The sequence below is a fragment of the Triplophysa dalaica genome, chromosome 7 (assembly GCF_015846415.1).
Source record: "Triplophysa dalaica isolate WHDGS20190420 chromosome 7, ASM1584641v1, whole genome shotgun sequence".
Classification (NCBI taxonomy): Eukaryota; Metazoa; Chordata; class Actinopteri; order Cypriniformes; family Nemacheilidae; genus Triplophysa; species Triplophysa dalaica.
In genome coordinates, this window is record NC_079548.1 from 15,658,608 (window position 1) to 15,683,174 (window position 24,567).

Below are 24,567 nucleotides of genomic sequence, written 5' to 3' on the forward strand. Positions count from 1 at the left end.
AAGCAACATAATGTTGATTGACGGGCTGATTGTCCTATCATCTAAGCGGTACATTTTCCTGCGGCGACAAAACAGCGTATGAAGAATCTCTACTGCGTATTGTTGATCGTATTCATTGTTCACTGTTATGCCCTTTGCACATCATCAATTCCCACAAAGTATGTTTATAAGGATTTCTTCTCTTGCTTTACAAATTCTTTGTATACGTCTTAAAATATGTGGGTTCCATTTGTGTTATGGAAAAACAAGACGTTTAAGACACAGAAAATATGTAGTTTATTGCATTGAATATATTTTGTTGAATTATTTTGGGAAACAATGTTTATCTACATAAAGTGTTGTTCATTAGTTGTCGTCATTCCCAATGTTTCGTATTGGTCGCTGCTTTGTTTATTGTGAGGGCCCCCTCTGGTGCCAGGAAAAAAATCACATTTACCCATAAACATTTTTTAAGCAAATCGAAGTCTTTAAATCTTTGGCAAGTCTACCCCCGAGTCTTTGACTGTAGCTGACATGATTTTTTCCTTGGTCTTAGTTTTACCACTAGGCAACAAATATCTAAATTGTTAGATATCATTAACTGATTGTTAATGATAATCTTAAATCTATAATTTACCTTATTCGTAAATGTATTTCTTTTTTATTTAGCCTTGTTGTGCAAGCACTGTTGAGCTTGTGCAGAGGCAGCAGCTTTTGCCAGAGGGGAACTGGAATCCCCTGGTTGGGCCTGGGTTCTCCTGAGGTTTTTTTTCTCGATTGGAGTTTTGGGTTCCTCGCCATATTGTTTGCATATTGTTTTGCACTATTTGCCTGGCCGGGGAAGCTGCTTTAGAATTTAGACATAATTAATATTGCATATAAGAATTTATAGTCCGTTTAATATTTGACCTGTGGTTCTCTGTCCTTTACCTCAAATGTGTGCGAGCATTTGTATGTCTGTCTTTTGGTGTTTTCACCTTTTTCTTGATTTTACAGGTATATGCCTTTAGTTGTTTTTCTTGTATTCAATGTGTGTACAGCTGCTTTGTTACAATGAAAATTGTAAAATGCGCTATATAAATAAAGTTGAGTTAAATCTTAGAAAAAGGAAAAATTTCAAATTGTGCAAAAATGATCTTTTGAGTTTCCCTTCTGAATGAATCTTCTTTTTCCTGCCCTATTTCCAGAAATGATTCTTGTTTCAGGCATATTTTGGTAATTTTACTTCTGAAGTAAATGTTTGTACAGAATTTGTACAATGTATTCATTTTTGCTGTGTCCAAAGCAACACCTGAGCAAGATTTTGAGAAAAGGGAACGGTGGCTCATCTCCCTACTATTGCAAAGTACACACATTTCATTTGTTGCTGCTGTTATTATCAATGAAAATGTATGTGAAGGCAATAAATTGCATACATAAATAAAAAAAAGGCTACCAGAAAATAAAAGATCCACAAAATCCAGTTCAATTAATAAGATTCGTTTTGTATTTTTCTGTCTGATACTAGGCATCTTTCCAAACTTTGTTCATTTTTAAAACACATCTAATCGGATGTTAAAAAAACATCTCATGGACTGTTTTTCATCCAGTATGTGTTTGCCAAATGACCCAGGAGATGGCGCTTAAGGACACAATATTGGTATTACAGTAGACCAATTGTAGATTTTTCGTAATAATGTGAAGTTACGATCATATATAACCTGAACTGATACGCGACGTTCTATTTACAATTATTGTAAAAACATACCACAGTTCAAAAGTTGTCAGACGACACTCTATAAAGCAATAATTTACAGTTTGCAACATTGTGTTGATAATGTAGCCTTTTTACTCTAGCATTGCCCACTATGAGCGAAAACTTTACTTTCGAGATGAAACGCTTGTTGTGACGTCATATTCCAGTTGTGTTTCAAATCCTAGTGAACGGTCTATCTAGAGAGCCGCGCGAATACGCCCGAACGCCCAAGCGATGATGTCTACGTAGACTGCTCAGAAGGGTTTGAATCATAGAAGTCTTCCTGTATCTCAAGAGACCAGAACGACTCGACACACTGTCCGAACGAGACCATTCTCCGCTGTCTGATTTGTAAATTTACGGTAAGTCCCCTCAACTTTGCTGAATAACACTAATAGTGACCGACACGAATGTCCGTCTTTAATCTCCACATCCGCTACATTTATTACAGTCTGTGCCAAAGACTTGCGCTTAACGAAATGGCGGAGCGCGCGAAGGAGGAAGTTAAACGTTTTTATTTCATCGTTTGTCATAAAACGACTTTGTGCAAAACCGTAAAAAAGACACCGGCAAATATTTAAAACTAATCAGAATTTACATATTTACAATGACAATTAAAAAGTGATAATCGTGTAAAAAGGTTACAGTTGCTTTTACTGTAAATGTAAGTTATCACGAGTGTATGTTATTTGTAAGGGAACTCAAATTTGCGGTTTCACCATAATATACGTTTTATTTTTACTCAAATGAGTGTGTGCATGAATTGACAGTAGTATTGAAATGATTAAATCAACGGTACAAATGTGCAAAGAGACTTGTGCTTTGTCTCTGGGTGTCAATTGTGCAGTGGGGCCCCTGTAAGGTATTGAGTAAGGGGTAGGTATGCAGTGGGCTGGTCAACAGGTTGATGTGGGCCCCAGTATCTGCGATCAGACTTTACTGCAGCATATACTCAGGGCAGAAGCATCCTGTTCCTCTGTGGGGGTGTGGATGAGTCATTGCCTAATGTCTCAATCTGTGTGCTGCAGTCTGTTTTCCTTTAAGTCCCCAAATTGGAAAACTTGTCTCTTGTTTTTCATGCCTCAATCGGTTTGCTCTTTCATCCATCTTAGTTTTGAATGCCTGAAATGGAAAGACAGATTTTTAGCGCCTAATATAACTGGAGTTTTCTCATTCCATTTATTACAGTGCTCACACGTCACGCAAACACACACCCAAATACTCTCATTATGTCGCATTCCTCCTTGTATTATTACTTCCTGCTTTATGCATCTTGTAAATGTGCATTTTTGTTATCTTGGACAAAAATAAACTTTATTAATAAATGTCCTTAGTAATAACACATCAACGAAAATGCAATAAATTGAAAAATACATCACATGGGAATTTTTGTCATGAGACCAACGCCCATTCTTTTAATTAAATGTTATAAAAACAAATCTCAAAAAATGTTTCTTCAAAAGCTTGATTTTCCACACCGGCATGCATCAGATATCACACAGAGTTACATTGGTTGTAGTTGGCCTGGCAATAAATTGTCAAGTCATTGTGATGTGGACAATCCCGTTGGTTAAACTGTTTGTTTTGTTACACACTTCTTTGGTAAAGGCTGTCATTATAGCTCTTAGAATGTGTGTTTTCTTCATGTCCCTGGCCCTGGCCTCAATACCACACTGTTCCGTTGTAACATCCACACTTCTGTATCCCTTTTCTCACTAAATTCACTGTCCGCCATTGTGTGCCTTCTTCCTCGTCAGCTTCTGGCACTGGGCCCTCACTTCTGCAAAAACCTTTCGACTTACCCTTTTGATAATTACAATGTTTCGCCATTGTATTATAACTAATGAAGAAAAGTTAACGCCCTTTATCAAATGTTTGTCTCATTGTTACCCTGTTTCCCTGACCTGTTAGAAGTGACAGCTTTCGTGTTTTTCATTTTATTTTCGTAATGTTGCAAGTTGTATTTTACTGCTGTCTTTGCTATATCTGAAACGTGTTTAATGTTACAATATTTATATTTAATGTCATAACAATCTGAGGCTCAGCTAAATCTCTTTCAAAGAGAAAACGAGAAAACGGTGGTTTTCAGTGGGATCCAGTGATATGTCTAACTTATGTTGACATGCCTGCCTACAACCTTGTTTTGAGCTTCAAACCGTTCAATGAATAGTTGAAGCAGTTTTATTAAATGTTTTTCCTGTTAGTGATGTGCATGACATGTAAACAGATCATTTGGCTTTTATTATTTTTTGTAGATTTGAGGCTCTTAACATCATATCCTCACCAACAGAGCTGTATCTGTTTATACTGCACTGTATGTTAAAGTGCTTTTGCGATCACAAGATATTGAATGTTCTCTTGATGTGCGGTTACCTGGAAAATTAACAGCTAAGATAAACATTAATGGCTCCTATTGTGTCTTGTAGTTGTTAAAGGAACAGTTAACCCAAAATGAACATAGATATTTATACAGATTTGAAACAACTTAAAGGCGACTAAATAAAGACAGCATTTTGAGTGAACTGTCCCTTTAGGTCAAACATTTGTAATGGGATGGTTGTAAGGGTCACGTATGGAAATTGGTATTTGAGAAGCGAAGTCTTGGGCAGTTGAATTGATGTTTAACTAGTTTCACGTTTGCAGGGACTCAACGATGGAAAGGATCTTTTTAATTTCTTTAAATGCCCTGACATCCTCAATGAGCTACATCTAAAGTTTGAACAATGCTTCTGTGGCAGGAAAAGCGTTTTTAGCCATACACACTTTCAAACGAGAGAACAAATTTGAATCATTTATTAATTTATAGTTTTTGTAAAGTGTAAAATTAGATTAATGACGAATGGCACAAATAGAAGTTATTAATAGGATCTCACTGGAGTTGAGTAAATGCCCGAGAGGCTTTTAGATAGGTGAGGTTACTGAGAACTGCTGCCTAAAAGAAGAGGAGGAGGAGGGGAGAGCAGGGAGGGGAAATGGAGATGGATTTCCCGTAAATCAGCCCTACCCAATCCGAGCGCATTTGCGCTCGACATGGCAGAGAGGCAGCGGTATCAAGTCAGATGTTCACACTGAGTGAAGGAGAGAGAGAGAAGGAAGCGGTCGCAGTACAGTGTTAGTTAATGAGTGTTTGGAGAAGAGTGCTAATACATTTGTTTGCTTTATGCATTGGAAAACCACAAGCCAGTATTTAAGACACTTAACTGGTATGTTATCTTCTCTCTCTTTTTTAGATAAGAATGTGTCTTGAGTTTTAGTCACATTGGTGGGGTTTCGAAATAATTTATTCCTGTTTGCTAACTGTCGGTATATATGAGTGCAGATGACTGAAACGTAAAGCTTTTTTAAATTATAAGGAGAGGACTCATGCTGTCAGTTTCTGCTCAGGACACTTGCTAGCTCATGTGATCATGCTTGTTTTAAATGAGTTTGTGGACATTGCTGCATTCTTTCATTGCTCCTGCATGCATTGCTTCTCAAGGAGATCGTTTCTCATCTTTCCATAGTCTCTGAAGTCATTTTGATGATGCAACAACCTTTCAAATAAGATTCAAAATGGAGGATTCGGCTCCTTTCTGCCAATAAGAATTTGGCAGCGTCCACATGGATGACATCAGTTTTAGATGGAGGCCTGTTTTCTCTTAGTTTAGAGGTACGCAACTGTAGGGACGGCCGGCCGGCCGAGAGAGAGAGAGAGAGAGAGAGAGAGAGAGGCTTTGTGTGAGAAAGCGAGACTGTGTTGGAAAGATTAACTGGGGTCATATGAAGGCTCACTGATGCAACATGTTGTAACTGCATGAGATCTTTCACGGTTTCTCAAGACTTAAAAGACTAGAATTTTTGATTATTCTGGTTCTTGAAAAAATATACGTGTATTCATATTGTCACAAAATGTCTGTAGCAATTTACATAATGGTTATTTACATTTTTTATATAAAATGTTCGTGATGCTTGCATGAGAGAAACTTCCTGCTGTGTTTGATGGCCAAGGCTTAGCTATCGGCGATTTGTGGTTCTGCAACAAACCTACGCCGTAGCCTACGTAGAGTACTAACAGGAAACCTTACATCTACACCATAGTGCTTGACGCACACCTCTTCAAAAATGTGACTATTGCTGCATCCCAATTCGCACAATATCTATCCTAAATAGTATTGGAAAATAGAATTAGTATGTCCCAAATCATAGTATGTTGAAAAGAGTATTCATAAGATTCCCGGTAGAAATTCGAAGTGCTGAATGATGCAGAGAATTGGCTAATATTACCCAAAACTCACCACAAGAAGCCTAGGTCGAGTCTAGTGATACTCTACTGTATTTATAATATTATATAAGTGATGTGTCACTTATAGGGATAGTTCACCGAAATATAAAAATTCTGTAATCATTTACTCACCTTCAGGTTGTTTCAAATTCTGTTAAACACAATGTGAGATATTTTGAAGAATCTAGGAACACAAACAGTTCTGGGTCATCTTTGACTACCATGATATATACCATGATATATATGTCAGAATTGACAATTGCTGTCATTCTTCCAAATCTCTCTCTCTGTGTTCATCAGAACAAAGTAATTTATGCAGGTATGAAATGATGAGTATTAGCAAATGATGACAGAATATACATTTTTGGGTGAACTATCACTTTAATTCATAAATATAACTATAGAGTGAACAAAACATATGAAACAATGAGTGAATAAATACTTAAATGGAAATAAGAGCTGTATTTTAATGTTTGTGACAAATGGCCACAATGTTGCCAAGGCCACAATGGCCACTTCCGTTTCCTGTCAGTGTGTCCCAGTGTGTGCATATTGTTTTGCTACACAACCAAATGTTTATAGTTTTCCACAACAAATACAGTACATACTTTTAGTGCATAGTATAAGTAGGCGAATTGGGAAGCAGCAAATGCGTCAATTCGATGCGGACCGCAAGCACTGTGATTGGTGTCCTTGAATCCCTCCTTCAGGTGAAATAACTTGCTAATAGTGATGCGTTTACTCGACATGCATTTCTGAATGAATTAACTAAGTAAATGGTTTATTTTAAAGTGACTTTACTTACGGCTATCACTGCTAATGTTTGTCCATCAAAGTACACAACAAGCTGCTGCTAGTGTTTTTATACAATGAGGAAGTAGGAAAAAATGTGAACCTCACCTCGTGTGAACTCTTGCCTGAATTGCTTTAAACAACATATCTCACACTCATTTCCTTCTACCAGGAATTTTGGGAATGCTTTGTGGTGGAATGAACTGCCAGCCTCCACCCGAACTGCAGCATCCTTCACAATAAAAAAAAAAAACAGCTCAAAACACACCTGTTACGCATTTATTTGACTAACCAATAACTGTCTATGTCTTGTGTCTAAAAAAAAAACATTCTTGTTGTTCATTGTCTCCTTTTCTTACTACAGCTTTAATCCTCCTAGTAGCTTGGCCTCGTAAACTAACTGTACTGTTTAACGTGTTGACAAAATGTTTATATGCTCTCCTACTTGTAAGTCGCTTTGGATTAAAGCATCTGTCAAATGAAAAATTTAAATGTAAATGTAATCAAATAAGGAAAAGATCTTTGTGATATGTCACCTCCCACATTTACTCGCAATGAAGTAGTAAGAAATAGACAAAAATGTTTATGATAACAGCCTCAGTCAGTTTGGTAATTGATCAGAGATGCTGATAAAATATTTAAAATGTGGTCTTTTTCGTTACACAAATGAGTCCTTGGATTGTATTTATCGCTAAAATGGGTGCTTGTGAAGGGAGGGGAGTGCGGAAAACACAGCAAAAGTGTTTTGAACATACAGCCTGCTCTTATCTTGACAACCGCTTGAAGCTCATATTTCATCCTCAGCAGATCTCAGTGGTGTTCCCGGCTCCGCCCACTCCTGAGATCAACCTTTAGAAGAAGGAAGTGATCAAGTGGAGAATAGAGTCTTTGTGTTCACAGTAAACACAGTGTCCTAAGTCAGACAGCAGGTGCAAAGTTCATGCGTTGTGAGCGAATCGCTTATAAGAGGAACAAAAAACAAGTTTGTATCATCTTATCATGTCTGAAAGAAAATAGCTGCCATTGCTTGCGGGATAGAGAAGGCCAGGTGTGTGGTGTCTTTGTCTGTGGAGCGGTTATGATGTGTGACTGTGTGTGCGACCTTGATGAGATTTGAAAACAAAGTATCACCTCTGTTTTTTAGGACTTCAAAGATGCCGAGGATATTGAACTCCACCGTCCCGTTTTCCCATATGGTCCAACGTGATATGAAAAATCTGGCCTGCTTAAGCTCCAGCCCAATGTCCCACACGGACAGCAAACGAGGAGACCTGGATAAAAATTATCAGCAGACCAATTTCATCCTGTGGATAAATCAGGGAACTGCTTATCATGGGTGTACACACGGCACGGAGAAACAGTCCATCATTGCTCAAGCAGAGTGTAAGTATCAATGGGTTGACATATACTTTTGGTAAGAACTATTACTTTTTTACAGAGAATAAATGAATGTTTTTTTCTTTTTATGTAGGCGAGTCACAGGATTCCCAAGAGTTCTGTCCTAATGGCAGGTAAACCTCACTTCGCCCACATGAACACATGCGTCCCCTTGTTAATTTTTAATACCAGAAATGTACAGTGTGACCTCCATTGTTTCTGTTCCTGAAGAATAAAAACCCTTAATCTTTTTCAGCCACAAAAACCGCGTGCACGTTAGCGTCTCCTCTTCGTCCCTTCTGAGCTCTGTCTCTCACGGTCGGCCCAGGAAGAAACGGCGTAAGAGACAGCGGCGGATACGAGTGGAGAAAGAAAGCCAAGAAAGAGATGGAGTTAGAGGACTCACCGGAGTGCCAGAACAGGACAGTGGACTTGTTCAGGTCAGTTGTTACTGTAATAATAATAATATATTTGAGGCATAATTAATATATATCACTGCTGTCCTTCTGAAACCTCTTATCTCCATATTTCTTGATTTGTATTTTTGCTATAAATCATTGTTATTAGGCAGCCTTTATGTTTGTCACTGGGTTTTGCAAATATCTAACCAATAAAAAGTATTGGAAAGTGCTCAACAACTTTGACAACACTGTATTTAATCATTTAAAAAGTACAGTGTTCTGAAAAACTGTGAATTTGGACATCCGAGGTTTCAGAAGGACAGCGATATGTATAATGAAATATCTGATCCACAACTGCCTATATGAAAATGTATATGTACAATATATATACAGGTAACAGCTATCTTATAAATCAATTTTCAAATTAAAGTCAGAGATATTAATATTAACGTTGAAATGATTGGGGAGGGACGCAACGCTCAATATGGCCGCCCTAGTGAAGCTTTGGGGATGCCTACTAAAATAATGAATTAAATGTAATTTGATCATAGGAAACAAACTTTATGGTAAAGCTTATGTCATTTTTAAATGTTGTTTTTAAATATGTTGTTTAATCGGGATTTAGGCCAGCCATTGTAGATATATCAGTATTCCCCATTCACTCTTGTTTGAAGTACATAAAAACTGCCCGGAGGCGCGTTGCAAGCATGGCCTCCGAGTTGCACGACTTCTCTAAACTGACTTTGTTAAAGACTGACGTTGCGAGGCTTACAATACTCAGTGGGTACAAAAACATTTGCAAATACAAAATATAGTCTGTCTTATTTTGATATATTTTTAATGTAAATCAAAGACTAGATTATATCCCTGAGAAAAGCAACGATTAGCTCAAGTCCGGCAGGATAAACCGGGATGAAGCAAAAGATTCACACTTAGGCATACACAAATACATTCCTTAAGGCTTCTGTTTTTCTTAAATGCCTGACAAATGTCTTTCTTTCCTGTCAAATCTTCTTAATTTAGGTTGCAGACTCAGTGTGCAGCAGTAGCAGTTCATACCCCAGCCGTGCCCTTATCACAGAACGGGTGTCTGTGCAGGAAACAGAAGCCCCGTCGTACCCTTATCAGTGTGAGGCCCGACAGACCTCCTTCCCGCGACAGTCCTCCTGCCAGAGATACACTCAAGAGAGCGAGACCGAATGCCCACTGGGTGTTACGGCCCTCAGGGACTTTGTCACAACAGAAGACCGTTTCTTTGCACACGGCTTTGTCAAAGATGTCTTGAGAGAGGACAGAGAGAGAGACGAGGATGAACGAGAGGAGAGCGACAAGAATGAAGGCATTCTTTTTAAAGAGGTGATTTTAAATACATAATCTCAAACCGCCCACATGCATACGGCATGTTGAAATTGACACACAGATAACCTCATACCGAAAGAGTATGACACAACGTCACGTCGTCTTGCGTGCTAAAATACAAATTTGCATAGAAGTACACCGCCAAACAGTCATACAAGCTCACAAAGTCCTACGAACAATAAAGATAAAGACAACATAGGCATAGTAATACAGAGAGGAAGAAAGAGCCTTGCGGTTTCCTGTTTTCATGCGATCACTTGAGGTTTCATGTTTACCTCACCAGCCTAGTTCTGCTTAGGGAGTTTCCTTACAAATAGATTGAAGAAAACACTGTAAAAACTTGAAGTCATGCGTATTAACCTGACACATTTTCAAGTGAAAATTGATGCAAAATGGCATTTTCACGTGACATTTCAGGCCTCCAGACTGGGACTAGTTTTTGAGACAGCGCGAGTGTATTTTTACAAGTGCGAGCAGATGCGACTTCATGCCAATTTAGATTTTTTTCTAGTTGTTATATCTCATGTGAAAATCGAAGTAGATCGTGAGCCCACCAGTGTAGGCCTATGTGTGTGAGAAGGGTAGAGTCCAGAGCTGCACGATGTGCGCGGGTGGTTAACTGATCTTGCTCGCTGTCAGCGCGTCGGTCGCAGCTCAGCTGTTCATTGACAAGTAACAGACACAACGTGAGCGCATTACTACAACTCGCTGTTCGCTGTGATGGATTATTTTGAGCCGGAGAATGAACGATTTGATATTTGAGAGACGTTTGAAACAAAACTAACCGCGGATAGGTTCAGAATACGCCATTTAGCCGCTTATCACTTGAGACAGCGCTGAATCATTTCCAATCCGTTCACTACAAGAACGAACGACAGGCGAATGCTCTTGTTTACTTTATGTAAAGTTATCTTTTACATTGTGTACTAGTGAACATGATCAAAAGTGTTCTTAATACACAATAAAATCATAAGAACGTATTAAGATGAGCCCTTTTGTTTTGCTGCAACACTATAAACAATAAAATATATACTTTTCCATACAAAATGACATGCACATTTTCTGTTGGTTCAAATGAATTCAGTACTAATTTGGTCTGGTGTATTTAGATTTTAAACAGTCTCTTCTCTGAAGGCTCTGCCTCTTTCTAAATGATGAGCAGAAGCAAACCCCTGTCACCTGTGCAATTAAATGCATAGACAGGTTGTATTTTACAACTATTTTAGCACATGTACACAAATTTACATTTTTGTACAAATGTAAAAGCATTTAAAAATCTTCCACAGAATTCTGCAGATTTTTTTCGTAATTTTAGCAAAGCTTTGACAAAAAACCCTGGTATTATTGAGTAATGTCAATTACTCAGAAATTGTAATTTCTGTGAGTAAAGTCTATTTATTATCAAATTATTTGTCTGTAATACAGCTATTTGGGGGGAAAATGTAAATAATTGCATTACAGGCTGATCTAAGGTGTTCCCTTAAATTTTAGCTCCGAAAAATTTCAGTAAGGGGCTACAGTGCTCCTAGTAACAAAATTTAGTCTGCAATTCAAGTCATATTTCACCTGAGATTCAAACCAATAAAAGCGTTTATGCTTATGCGTAGATTAAAGCTCTGTACTGTCATATTACAGGGATAATGCTAATAATTTTAACCAATTGTGGTTTCCTAAAATCTCAAATGCCTTTTTTTAGGGGCTACAACCGGTGAATTTTGAGTACAGAGAGGGACGGGAGTATGAACGCTGTGCGTTTCTGAAGGAGGGATCATTTGGAGAGGTCTTCAGCGTCAAAGACAAAGGCACTGGTTTCATGTGCGCCGCCAAAAAGGTATGAACATTGTAACCCCTTCGACATCCAGATTTCTTTTAGTTCGCATTGCTGAGTTGTTTTTGGATGTGTTTTCAGGTGCCATTGGTGAGTTTCAGCAGCGAGGAGGTGGGCTCGTGGAGTGTCCTACAGTCTCCTCGGGTGGTGGAATTCTTTGGAGTGGTGCGTGAAGGTCCGTCCATCATCCTGTTCATGGACCTTAAATCCAGTAAGAACTCATATTCTCACTTATTTGCATGCAAAAACCCTTTGGCCACCTTAGGGACACATTCAAGGCTCATTTCAAATGTTCTGCATACACGATTGTGTGGGTTCTGAAAGATCTTCATGGTTTATGTAATCGTTTGCTTTATTTGCACTGTCCCCAGGTTCTGTAGGGCAGCTGTTGGTGGAAAGAGGACGTCTGCCGGAAGATTTGTCCCTGCACTACCTTCATCAGGTAGCGGGGGCGCTAGATCACCTGCATAGGAAGCGTGTCCTTCACCTCGATATCAAAGGTAAGACATCAGAATGACTTCTGTGGAGTGATCCGCCACAGTTATTTGGAAACATCCCATAGGATAGCAAAGTTATGAGATTGTCCTGTTTCCCAGATTTCTACTATGAGAACAAAATATATCGACAGTGTCAAATGTTCAGAGTTGACAAAATAAAGTATTGAAGTTGAACATTTTGAATGGAAATTTTTGTTAATAGCTGTTTAATTTGTTTATACTTTCTCAACAACAAAAAAGGGAAACATAACCAGCAAAAATACTCATTTGGTGATTAAAATATAAAATTTAAAGTAGAAATTTTCCAAGACTTTATGATTTTGAAGAATCTATGCACCGTTTGAAACATGGTTGACATCTTTTTAAAGAAGATTTGTGTGATAACAAGGGTTTTTATTTATAGCAGAAAAAACATAAGCAAGTCTCCTTTTGCTTTTTAGGCTTTACTTGTGTATTATGCTTATTTGTTGGCTCTTGAAGTGATAGTTCACCCAAAAATGAACGTTCTGTCATCATTTACTCACCCTCTTGTCATTGTAAACCTTTATGACTTTCATTTTCCTGCAGAACACAAAATAAGAGATTTTGAAGAATGTTGGTAAATGAACAGCACTGGCCCACATTCACTTCTAATGGATGGACACAAAACCAATGCAAGTGAATGGGGGCCAATTGACAACATTCTTCAAAATATCTTCTTGTGTGTTCTGGGGAAGAAAGTCGTACAGGTTTAAAATGACAAGAAGGTGAGTAGATGATGACAGAATTTTTTTTGGGGGGGGGTGAACTATCACTTTAAGGCAAAACGTTGAATGCTCACCCATTTGTAAGTCGCTTCATATCTGCTAAATGACACAATGTAAATGATGGAATGATCCACTGTGATGGAATAACAAATCCATAAAGTCTCCCCGGCCATAAAAGACCACTTTTTAGCAATAAAGTTTTCCCATTGTTCTTTTCAAAGTTAAAACACAGAAAACACTCAAATCTGACATATGTTTAGTTAAATAGTTGTGTAAACAACTTTGAGAACGGCATCATTTTCGGATCTGTGATTTAATGTGATCCATGTGTTGTTTTGTGGTTGGATTTGGGCTTTCTGAGGAATAGGGTGAGGCAAACTGCACCTGTGGTAAAGCAGTGAGGTCGTTTGTGTGTGTGTATGAGAGAGAGAGAGAGAGAGAGAGAGAGAGAGAGAGAGAGAGAGAGAAAAAGAGAAAAGGAGATCAGAATACGGTGTGTGTGAGTGTGTGTGCACCAAGGGCTGGGAATTTCCCACAGTGACTCATGAGCTACAGATGAAGGGGGGAGGGTGAGAAAAAGAGCTCAAGAAGACAAACAAACACGAAAGTGAGCGACAAAGCCACCATATATAATACAGAAAGACATACAATTACAGTATTAGGTCTATATATTGCATAGATTTATATTCATAAAGGGAAGATAAGTAAACACTACATCCTTTCTAGTTTGTCACCTGCAGCGCCATCTGGTGTCCAAATATGTACCAAGCAGTATTTTAAAAACAAAGCTTATTGGACTGAATTACTGTTTGGAAACCGAAAGTCTCTCACACTCCCATTTTAACTTTTCCTGGAAGCAGCAGCTTATGTCAGCTGCTTAAACAAAGACTTATGGGAAGAGATGTGCTTTTTTAAGCACTTGCTTATACTTTTTAATGTTGAAAGTCAACATGAAATTAATTTTTCCTTCATTTGGTCACTCAATACACGTTCAGTGTCTTATTGTGCAAAATTTGTTAGTATAATATCATCAAATATACATTATATAAAAATGATAAAACAATACATTTTTGGAAATGATAGTTAATAATGTTAGATCTGGAGAAGAGGCATTACATAGTCAGAAGGGTATTTTCAAAAGTTGTTACATGTGTTTTCAAGACAGAGGCAAATATCCTGTCTTATTACTTTTTTTGGCTATAAATGCTTCTCATTTTTTTAAATAAACAATAGATGTAATGTTTTGAGTAGTGAGTGACTAGTAAAACACGTTCACTTTGTGTTTTCCTGTTTGTGTGCTTTTTCAGCGGATAACGTTTTGCTGTCAGAGGATGGGAAAGATGCATTCCTGTGTGACTTTGGACAATCAGAAAGAACAGACCAACAAGGACGCAGTTTTTGTCGGGGTAAGTTCATATGTAGTATGATCACAGCCTCAAAAAAAAAAAACATTTGCTTTGAGTAAAAAATAAACATGAACTATGTTTGTATGTTGGTTTAGGGCTGAAAGGCACAGAGACTCACATGGCACCTGAAGTGGTGATGGCTGAACCCCGCTCTTCAAAAGCAGATATTTGGAGTAGCTGTTGTATGCTTTTGCACATGCTCAATGGCTGTCATCCATGGACCCGCTATTATTCCCGCCCACTCTGCCTCAAGGTAAGTCCTGATTGGACACTGCATTTTAGAGGCTATTTACACCTGGTCACTTCATACGTTTTCTCGGATCGGATAGCTATCCGATTTGTTTCAAATCGTATCGATTTACATTTGGCCACATGAATGCTTTTGAGCTGAACTGATATGAATCTGCTCTTATGTTCTCGCGCAAAATGCAAATACACATCAGCTGAACTGAAATGGCAGCCACTGGCAGTAATTCTTCTCTATCTTGGTTTGCGAATGCATTCCAAAAAAAAACGCTTACCACAACGCCTACTCAACAAAAAGCAGCATTTCATTTGTGCCGCATTTTCATTGTCGCCACTACTACATTTAAAATGTCGCTCCATACACAAATTATGGGTTTCGTGGCTGCTCCATCCTTGCGCGTAATCCATGTTTGCTTCTTCTGCTGTCATGCCGGCTAATGCTAGTGACGTGCATCCATTTGGGAGGAGTAAAGCGCTGACGTATGTGGTTTTCAACAACCAGATGCATTTAGACTTGTTTAGTTTTGACAGGAATGCGTCCCAGACCACCTCCTGAAGTGGTTTAGAGATCGGATTTAAATCAACCTTGAATGCGTTTTGGAGGCCATTTACACCTGGTCTTTTCACGATCGGAAAGGTATCCGATCTGAGAAAACGCATGAAATGACCAGATTATGAGAGGCTATAAGTAAACGTTTTGCGTTGATGTGTCTTACAGGTTTCAAAATATTGTTATAGCACTTAAAAGCGAACAAATATTTCTTGTGTTTGTATGGTCACAGATAGCTACAGAACCTCCACCGCTGAGAGAAATCCCACATGACTGCAGCTCACACACTGCTGATGTCATAAAGGCAGGACTGCAGAAAGATCCAAACCAGCGAGTGTCTGCCATTGACCTCATCGCTAAAACGGCTAAAGCACTCAAAGAAGGTACATTTAATGTTATTTGTATATGAAGAAACTTGCTTTTATTAAATATAAAACAATACAAATATGTATCGTCAATGTCTTGCAGTTGGAGGATTTAGCAGCCCGGCAAGAGGAGGGACTTATCAGAAACCTTTGGGAAGGCCAGAGGAACCGGACTCCGCCCATTCGACCACACCCACCACATCACAAAACACCGCTTCCTCTCATAGCTCTAAGCTGCAGTGGATGAGCTCAGAGCAGAATAGGAGAGATGATGCCGAGAAACAGGTTGAGAAACCAGATGAGGGATCACAGTGGAAACAGACAGAGGATAGAAGAGATGAAGGTCAATCTCCTCCACAGTCACTGATCCACATTCAAGCCCCATCACCTGAGCCTCAGATAAACAATAAGACAGAGACAGAACCTACAGGAACCAATGAGCAATGGAGACTGGAGAGAGGTTTGTTTTAACCTCTAGCACATTTACTGTGTTTTTATATAATTTTGTGATGATCAACAGATTTTAATGTTACACTTTTGTACTCTCTCACTATGTGTAGATTTCTACCTGAGCAGTCTTTCCCTGCCACACTCTCCTGAGTTACAGGAGCAACTGCTGTCCTGCCTGAGTAGCGATTGCATTTCCACCAGAGAATACTGGGACAAGGTAAATATATTTACCTTGATGAAATAACATTGGCGATGAACGCCCTTACCTGTTGGCTGCTGGTGGATAACACGTTTGGAAAATCTTTCTTTGCTTTCTTAACTGTCAATTCATTTGAATTCAATAGTCTCTCACTTTTTTACTCTAGGATTCAGGACGCTGGTCAGACAGCCTTGGAGATGACCTCAGCTCGGGTGTGTTTTCCTACAACAGCCAACAGGATGGCCAAAGCTTCAACAGAGACTGGCTCGTCCCCACACATCATCCTCCTCGTTGCTTTGAGGGTGCGTAAACCATTCTCTCTTAAAGAAAAGTAAACCACCAGATGTTATTGTGACAGCTTCACATACTTGTTGAGATATTTCAGGATGACATGTATCAGATAAGTGGGCAGGGATATTTGTCTCATGCCTGTTCTTTGTCTGTTCAGGGGTGGATGTTCACATCAGAGACTTCAACGGGAAATGCCTTCATATTCGGGAGACTCCAAGAGTGAATATAGGCCACATTGCAAAAGGAATCAGTGATCAGGTATGCAGTCTGTGTGTACAAGGCATCCGATGCAGCACACATACTTCTGTTTGCAAGTACTGTTTGTCATATTTTTCTTTCTTCTGCAGATCTCAGAGAAAGTGTTCAGTCTACAAACCGAGAATGGCTGCTCAGTGGTCCATGAAAAAGAAGTTTCAGAAGGCAGCCTGTTCTTGCGTTGTGTTTCCGCTCCTGACTGCAGCCACTATCATCAAAATGGACACACCCCTTGCTGCACAATGGCATGGAGCTGGAGGATCAAAGATGGGGTCCTTGAGACTAGAGACTGATTTGTCCCAAAAATCAGCCTCTGTCAGGTTTCTTTTGCCAGCCATGCCTGTCCATCTTTTTTTGAGCCATTTTTATAATATTGTCATTCACTGTCATATGTTTGGTTTACATTCTTGAAATTTGCAAGATGTTGACATTTCAGGTTTTTCCATACCTTGCATCATAACCCTTCATAAGATAATTTCATGACAAGATATATTTTAAAGACCTCTGGGAAAAAAACGTATAACAGGGGACAATGTTTTCATCCGATGATGACAATGCCTTACTTTTAAGCACTTATGAATTAGATGAAATCGTCTTTGTGGTGTACTTGTAAAGACATTTGCAGATGCAGATCCCAGATGTTTTTTAATTAACGTGTCGCCTTTGTTTTAAAGTTATTTCAATGTTTAATAAAGTCAAACATTCTTTAAGTGCTGTCTTATCTGTGATTGCAGAAAATCTCGACATGCAGTTGAATTTCTTTACATAACTTTAATTAACAGAATGTTTTTGGTGGCTCAGAAAGTACATGAAAATCGTAATGTCCGTTTCCAATGAAATGTGGAAATTGTAAAAGCATAGGATGACTAGCTGTGTCCAGTAAATTCTCTTTAAACAAACAAAACATACACACTTTTAAATTTAAATCCATAAAAACAATTTATTGTTTCATTTAACATCTTACAAAACAAACTCATGGGCTCACAGTACATATACTTCCTTAGGGTGCACAGTTCATACCAATGTACAAAGATGTAAAAAGTGAAAAAGTGGTGGCAAGTATCATAAAAGGCCAAGGCACTGTCAACAAAAGAATCAATAAAAAAGAAAACGATACCTTTATCCAAACAACCAACAATTAAAGAAACATAAAAAAGACATTTGAAGGTAGCACTGTGGGTTTGACTAACCAACGTTAAAAATACAGTACTGAGAAGACTTTCCAAAGGGATAAGCTAAACCAAAAGTCCAAGATATAAGTCTGGGTTCTACAAATCCACACGATCCCTTCAATTCTTAAGTGTTTACACCAGCTTGAGCAAAATGAACAGCAATTCATTCAAGTATCACACGTGATTTTCCTATATCTTTGGATATTAAGGCAGGTAACTCTGCTGTCTGATAAGGAAATGATTTAGATTGTGTAAAAACAGCTTAGAAATGTTAATGCAAGAGTCACCAGAATTATATAGTTTTAGGAAGGGCTCATTGCTTATGTTAACTCGGACATGCACACATACCACAACCGGCGTGAGGTTGGCTGCATTGTATTCCTGTGCCCAAAACGCTGTTGCAAACACTACATTTCTGCTCGAGAGGCTCAACCTTATACCTTTATCGCTGAAGCACAAACCTTCAGATGATAGTATTGTCATTAACTGAGGGAGACTAAGACCAAGAAACAAGAGAGAAATGAGGAGAGGAGAAATTCAGATTTTAAGAGAATTCACCCTGAGCCCGTTACTGTTCTTTCAGATATAACAATAATGCAACAATTACAGCACAATTATAAATCCTTGTCAAATCAATTTCTTTATGACTGACGGAAACTTACATGGACTATGAGATAAAGAAATGTCAGTCTTGAAAAAAAACAATAAATTAAATCAAATACCCTATGTATCCAGTCTCTTAACCTATATGACCGGAATACCCATAACCCCAAACAAATAATAAATACCTAAAATTATGGCTAAACCTGAATTTAGGAATTAATCCCTTGTTCATTTTCAGTGCAAATATTACAGAGATTGATGTGAAGACTAGTAAGGCCACAGGCTCAGGAGTAACAAGAGTTAATCAAAACATCTGCATCTGGCTCGACTTTTACTCACTCCACCTCTCTCACTCTCTCTGTTCTTCTCCTTTGACATCAAGTCTCTCTGTCCGTTCCACAGCTCTGTTCCCCTCATCTTTCTGTTTCCTTTTGTTGGTCTGTTTCACACTCCGTTCACTGTCAAAACTCTGTCTTCTCTCTTTCTTCACCTTTCTCTCAGATTCCGACTTCACATTTTGCGGATCACCAGCACAGTGGTAAGGACTCCAGCCAAAAAGACCCCAATGGTCTGCCATGTGGGGGTCCCGAAGTAAGAGGAAATTCCCTCCTAGGGTGAAAAAGGATAAAGTTGAGGTTAAAGGACCCAAGAAATTACCAAGACATTTTGTAGTCTTATAAATTCCAATGCCAAAAGTTCCCAACACATAACTATAACCTGTTGAAAAAGTGATTTTGTTTTATTCAGCAATAAATGGCTAAATCCCACTTGTGCATGAGTCAAAATGACTCTCTATCTTTAAACTCTATACAAGTTTAAAGTGATAGTTAACCCAAAAAGGAATATTCTGTCATCATGTACTCACCCACGGATCAGTAACCGAGCAGAACTCGCCCTCATTTACTGCCATAGTAGGGATGATAAATACTATGGGAGTCAATGGGGGGGAAAGATCTGCTCGGTTACGGACATTCATCCAAATATATTTCTTTGCATTTAGAATGACAAAGAAATGTATTTAGGTTTGGAACAATCCGACGGTGAGTACATGATGACAGATTTTTTATTTTTGGGTGAACTCTCCCTTTAAGGAACCGATTGTGTTAGGAAGTGACCTACCCATCCACCCTGTTCCCTGATCCAGTTAATCACATGTTCCTGAATGTAGGTCATGGTCCAGTTTATGATGGTTCTGATGATTTCAGGAATCTTTGTTGAAATAGCCTGTGAGCAAATGAGGAAGAATGTTAAATATATCAAATCAAAACAATGCAACGCAACAATATGATACTGAGCAGGTCACGTGTGTCTTCACCTTGATGACAAGCCGACATGCAAAGTAGAAAAGTGCCACCACCCTGCCCCAGTTGAACTTTCCATCCGAGAAAATTTCGAGGGCAACTTTTATAAAGACGTCTTTAGTAGGTTGAAGACCAGAGTCGTTCAACATCCTAACACAAAACGACAATGACAATGCATGGTGCTCTTTGAGTTGAAACACAATGCCATCCAGTGGGCATTTCTGAGCACAGCATGAAATAATAAAAAAAAACGTATTCCTGAAACGTTTACAGCAATCCTTTCAGTTAAACCCAACTTACCCCTGCAGCTGCACATTTCCATCCAACTCATCTCCAATTTTCTGCAGACACTGTGCAAGACGTTTATGATTGGGGTCGCACAACTCCACAGCTCCCAGGTAATTCCGGGTTGTCTCAGCATCACCGTCACCATGGCGGCGAACCCGCTCATATACGAAGCTGGGAGAGAGGGGGGAGATGACCAAGGTAATGAAGAACAACAAAGGAAGAAATAAGGACATGGGAAAAAAGAAATTGGAGATGAAAAGTAGATACATACTTTTGAAGAAGTGCAGCTCCCAAGTCTAATATCTGGTCATTGCCATTGCCTTCAGATATAAAAACATCATCATTATTAAAAGAGAGGGATGAGATTTTGCTTCTTCTTGGTGTTACACAAAAATTGTGAGAGGAGCTAAATATCAACTTCTTTCTAGATAAACGGTCACTGCATAGTTTTGGCATTGTTCACAACATCACAGGTCCGGTTTTGAGAGTGTGGTCGGGGTGACTCAGCAGTGTATGTATAATTTAGCGCACAAACATTTGGTTTCAGTTTCCTGGTGAGTTAAGTTGATGCAAAGAAACTAATATGCATGAGCTGTCTTATGTAGACGAAAAAAACGTGTGACTGCTTAGCCTTCACAGTTTCAGAAGCCAAAAATGGCTTAAAAAAGACACCTGACTTCATATACACAATATATAGGATGTGTTTCAAAACGTGTAGAAATTGTGGGGCATGTCCAAAGCTGTGACGTTTACCAATGATACTGTGAATTGCCCCCAGGTTTTAAGTTATCCACAGTGTTTAAGTAAGTCATTTGGGAGTGTAAAAATTAAAATCCTGTCTAGATAAATTGTTCTTTTCAAGTAGTTTCTTGGTATTTAAAACGTCAGCAATTAAACTCGTAATCTAAACATAGACAGGGATCTGTACTACACCCCCTCTACACTGAAACGATGATGTCACCTCTTCCAGAAATCAACAACATCGCGGTTTCGAGCATGTGAATAGAGGCTGCGTCTCAAAACCGATTCAGCGGTCTACTTTGCGTTTGCTGGGCATCATATCCGCGTTATCGTTACGCGTAACGCTTGTATGCTGCTGAAATGATTAGAAATTCGTCTTTTATAACAAAACAATTGTCCATGTAGGCAGCGCATTGTTAAAGGACATAGCTGGACACTATTAATGTGTAACTGTTTATTTGTTTCTCGTATTGATCGTTGGAGAACCGCAGATCTGAGAGGCTGGTCGGCCGGTGATCGGTATATGTACGGACATGTTTCAGACAGCGGTGTTGTGACACGGGACGGTAGTAAGCAAACTCCCTGTTTACGTGATATACAAATATTTAGATGTCGATCAAAGCACCTGACCCAAACATCTCTTAGGCGTATATGTTACAAATAATAAATCTAGCTTTAATCATTATTCAAAACATAAAAACGACACTCACCCTTATCGCCTCCACCCAACGGCGCTGCCATATTAGCATGAATATAAGCGGAGAAGGAGAACGCTTCCTACTGACGTATCTGTTTAGCAGGAAGTAAAAAGGCTGATGATGCTGGAGACTAGTTTAAGTTATAATATGGGGTTGAGGGGAAAACATTTTTTTTTTTGTTATATTTTACTGAGGTTGACTGTTCACATTTGAGTGTTCTTTTATATGTTATATCAATATATAAAATGTTAGTCAAGCACAAAAGCGAAGCATTTGTGAAGGTATGTAAAGACAGAATAATGTTAGTACCGCCCAGACATATGTCACCGCCGTACGCAACGGATTCAAATACTCGCATTCTTGGCATGTTAATAACACGCCTTTGTCAATAGATGATTGTCTGAATGTTGTAATAAACAACCATATGAAACATTAATAAAAGAACTTGGGAGTCATTACTATGGCTTTGATCTACAAGTCTGCTCGATTGCCATGTCATTCTTTCTAAATGTTACAAGTTGTGACTGCTTTCTAAGCCTAAACAAATCCAATATGTTGAATCACATTTTTGAGCGAACGAAATGCTTGAATAAAAAATTCAAAAATATTAATTCTTCTACACACAGACAGTCGTTTTTAGACCTGAAACAATGTTAAGAGAAGTCCAATATATTTTAATATAGTTGAGAACGAGCAAGTTTCCCGCAGCCCCACCCTCACTTTTTTCGTCATATCCGGTAAAAATCTCTCTTCCGTCTGTCTCGCGCATGTGTTGTCCTTTTACGTCTCGGCTTGCGAAGATGGCGGACATACAGGTACGTACGCTCGAGCGGCGTGGTTGTTATAACGTGAAGGATTTGACGTTACACCTTAGCCCAAAGCATCAAATGCGTGTAGATTATCTGTAAAGAAGACATTATCGAAGCATATATGAGTTAATTGACTACTTTTAGGACTATAACACCGACTTTAAAACCGCGCCTGTCCGATGGGAAGCATTGTTGAGCGGAAACTCCTGCGGCCTAGTCTGTCTGACCAACAAGACGTGTTTTCTGAAACGTATTACCGTAATATAAATCTTAAAATTAGCGCAGCGTTATTTTTACTAGCTAAACTAGATTTTCCAGCCCATTGGTTGACTGAAGAACTGCATTTGTATGCAAGGTACGGCTGCACATGGATAGCCTTTCCTTGCTCTACGAAACGTTCCAACGCTTCTTGTGAAAACTTGTTTAGATGCCTGTTTTGAGGTTATTTTATATAAGTATTGCAATTTTGCTTTTACATCGTTGTATTTTTTTGGGGAAACATGAATTCGGCGTTTCCCCCTTTTTAACCATTTATGTGCTTTCTTTTAGAATGAGAGGTCTTATCAGAAACAGCCCACCATCTTCCAGAACAAAAAGCGGGTTCTGACCGGCGAAGGAAGTGCCAAAGAGAAGCTCCCACGTTACCACAAAAACGTTGGGTTAGGCTTCAAAACCCCAAGAGAGGTACATTTGTGTTTATGCATGCGTTTATTCCATAATATGCATATGATGTCTTTTCTCACGATGGTCTTCCTAAAGTATTTGAGGATACTGCCTTTGGCATAGCTGATGCAGTTAAACATGCAATTATGTTGTGACCACTTCACGGTTCAAATGATTAAAGTTGTCATGTTGTACTTTCCCCAGGCAAGCGAAGGCACTTACATTGACAAGAAATGCCCCTTTACCGGAAATGTGTCCATCAGAGGCCGGATTCTTTCCGGTCAGTATGCACTTTGTGTAAATCTTTTTAGACTTGTTTTTAAATTGGGATGCAAATGATGTCTTCTCACGATGGTCTTCTGAACTTTGAGTTTTGAGGATAGTGCCTAATGGCTTTACTGATGCCTCCCAGTTTTTCGAAGCACTTTTTCATATTTCATTTATATCTATTTATGTCTCACAGGAGTAGTTGTGTGCCACCTGATTTAAACTTGTGATTTACTGTTGAATTTGTTACCTATTTTTAGGTGTGGTTACCAAGATGAAGATGCAGAGGACCATCGTCATCAGGCGGGATTACTTGCATTACATTCGCAAGTATAACCGTTTTGAGAAGAGACACAAGAATATGTCTGTTCACCTCTCTCCATGCTTCAGGTTAAACACTTTCTGTTGTATGTGCTTTAACACATTAAATGTTTTGTGTATATGTGCTCTAAATAAGATTCGGCTGCAAATGATGTTTTTCTCACGATGGTCTTCCAAGTCTCTAAGGCTCTGACGACACTGCCTTATGGCAACACTGATGCAGCAAAAAATAAAATATTGGGATGTTCTGTGGTTGTAGATAGGGCTGGGTGATATATCGTACGATTCTTATGCTCTCAGTTTCTCAATGACTTGCGGTTAAATGCCGCCACATCCGAAAGCCAGAAGCCCTTGCGCCGAAACTCCAAAAATGGGAAACCGAAGAAAAATGGTTAGTTCCAGGAAAGGCATGTGGTCATATTCTATTGCTGTTCTTCAAACCGTTTAAGGTATTTTTATGATGTTAAAGAAGATTTATAGTGATGATAGATGAGTGTTGATTTTTCAAATACACTTTCTAAACGACTATCGCGTAGTGATTTTCGATCAAGCAGACGAGCAGTGCTTCCTTCTGATCAAACAGACGTTTACGGAAATGCTGTGCATAAAACCTCATATCGATTTAGACCTGTATAATTGGTGCGAATCGTGATGCATATCGCCCAGCCCTAGTTTTAGCTAGTGCCTGGGAATACCGTACAATGAATTAAGTTTGTTTTACTAATGTTCTGTCTGTCTTTAGGGATGTGACGGTCGGTGACATCGTTACAGTTGGAGAATGCCGACCTCTTAGCAAGACAGTGAGGTTTAATGTCCTGAAGGTCACCAAAGCAGCTGGTGCCAAGAAGCAGTTCCAGAAGTTCTAGAAGTGTTGTTTTAACAACATGGCACCTCTGTATTGAAAAGGAAAATAAAAGTTCTTTAATAATGTTTCTCATTGATTTGAATGTACAGTTGAGAATCTATG

General features: G+C 38.8%; 3 protein-coding genes and 3 non-coding genes across 7 annotated transcripts; 5 read left to right on the plus strand and 1 right to left on the minus strand.

Annotated features, from left to right (window-relative positions):
• The first annotated feature begins 1,920 nt into the window (after positions 1 to 1,920).
• Positions 1,921 to 17,447, plus strand: LOC130426833 (mitogen-activated protein kinase kinase kinase 14-like). Of its 2 annotated transcripts, none has more exons than XM_056753784.1 (16): positions 1,921 to 2,076; positions 7,912 to 8,150; positions 8,239 to 8,278; positions 8,401 to 8,584; positions 9,569 to 9,901; positions 11,601 to 11,735; positions 11,814 to 11,943; positions 12,104 to 12,232; positions 14,283 to 14,381; positions 14,477 to 14,634; positions 15,410 to 15,560; positions 15,646 to 16,002; positions 16,103 to 16,209; positions 16,358 to 16,493; positions 16,640 to 16,740; positions 16,830 to 17,447. In XM_056753784.1, the coding sequence occupies exons 2-16, from the start codon at positions 7,922 to 7,924 to the stop codon at positions 17,028 to 17,030; spliced, it is 2,490 nt and encodes an 829-aa protein (XP_056609762.1). In that variant the 5' UTR covers positions 1,921 to 2,076; positions 7,912 to 7,921; the 3' UTR covers positions 17,031 to 17,447. The 2 variants fall into 2 exon arrangements, with proteins under 2 accessions (XP_056609762.1, XP_056609763.1); XM_056753785.1 differs by lacking the exon at positions 1,921 to 2,076 and adding an exon at positions 4,758 to 4,917.
• A 210-nt stretch (positions 17,448 to 17,657) lies between these two features.
• On the minus strand, positions 17,658 to 21,648 carry LOC130426953 (apoptosis regulator BAX-like). The gene is made up of 6 exons (XM_056753976.1): positions 21,553 to 21,648; positions 20,373 to 20,421; positions 20,114 to 20,272; positions 19,828 to 19,963; positions 19,632 to 19,736; positions 17,658 to 19,121 (listed from the first exon to the last, which is right to left on the minus strand). The coding sequence occupies exons 1-6, from the start codon at positions 21,581 to 21,583 to the stop codon at positions 19,023 to 19,025; spliced, it is 579 nt and encodes a 192-aa protein (XP_056609954.1). The 5' UTR covers positions 21,584 to 21,648; the 3' UTR covers positions 17,658 to 19,022.
• A 569-nt stretch (positions 21,649 to 22,217) lies between these two features.
• Positions 22,218 to 24,530, plus strand: rps11 (ribosomal protein S11). The gene is made up of 5 exons (XM_056753049.1): positions 22,218 to 22,355; positions 22,899 to 23,033; positions 23,217 to 23,292; positions 23,540 to 23,669; positions 24,343 to 24,530. The coding sequence occupies exons 1-5, from the start codon at positions 22,308 to 22,310 to the stop codon at positions 24,464 to 24,466; spliced, it is 513 nt and encodes a 170-aa protein (XP_056609027.1). The 5' UTR covers positions 22,218 to 22,307; the 3' UTR covers positions 24,467 to 24,530.
• Positions 23,071 to 23,148, plus strand: LOC130427019 (small nucleolar RNA SNORD35). Its single transcript, XR_008907267.1, has one exon. It is a non-coding gene; the product is annotated as a small nucleolar RNA SNORD35 (small nucleolar RNA).
• Positions 23,343 to 23,423, plus strand: LOC130427022 (small nucleolar RNA SNORD35). Its single transcript, XR_008907269.1, has one exon. It is a non-coding gene; the product is annotated as a small nucleolar RNA SNORD35 (small nucleolar RNA).
• On the plus strand, positions 23,744 to 23,827 carry LOC130427016 (small nucleolar RNA SNORD35). Its single transcript, XR_008907264.1, has one exon. It is a non-coding gene; the product is annotated as a small nucleolar RNA SNORD35 (small nucleolar RNA).
• Positions 24,531 to 24,567: the final 37 nt, after the last annotated feature.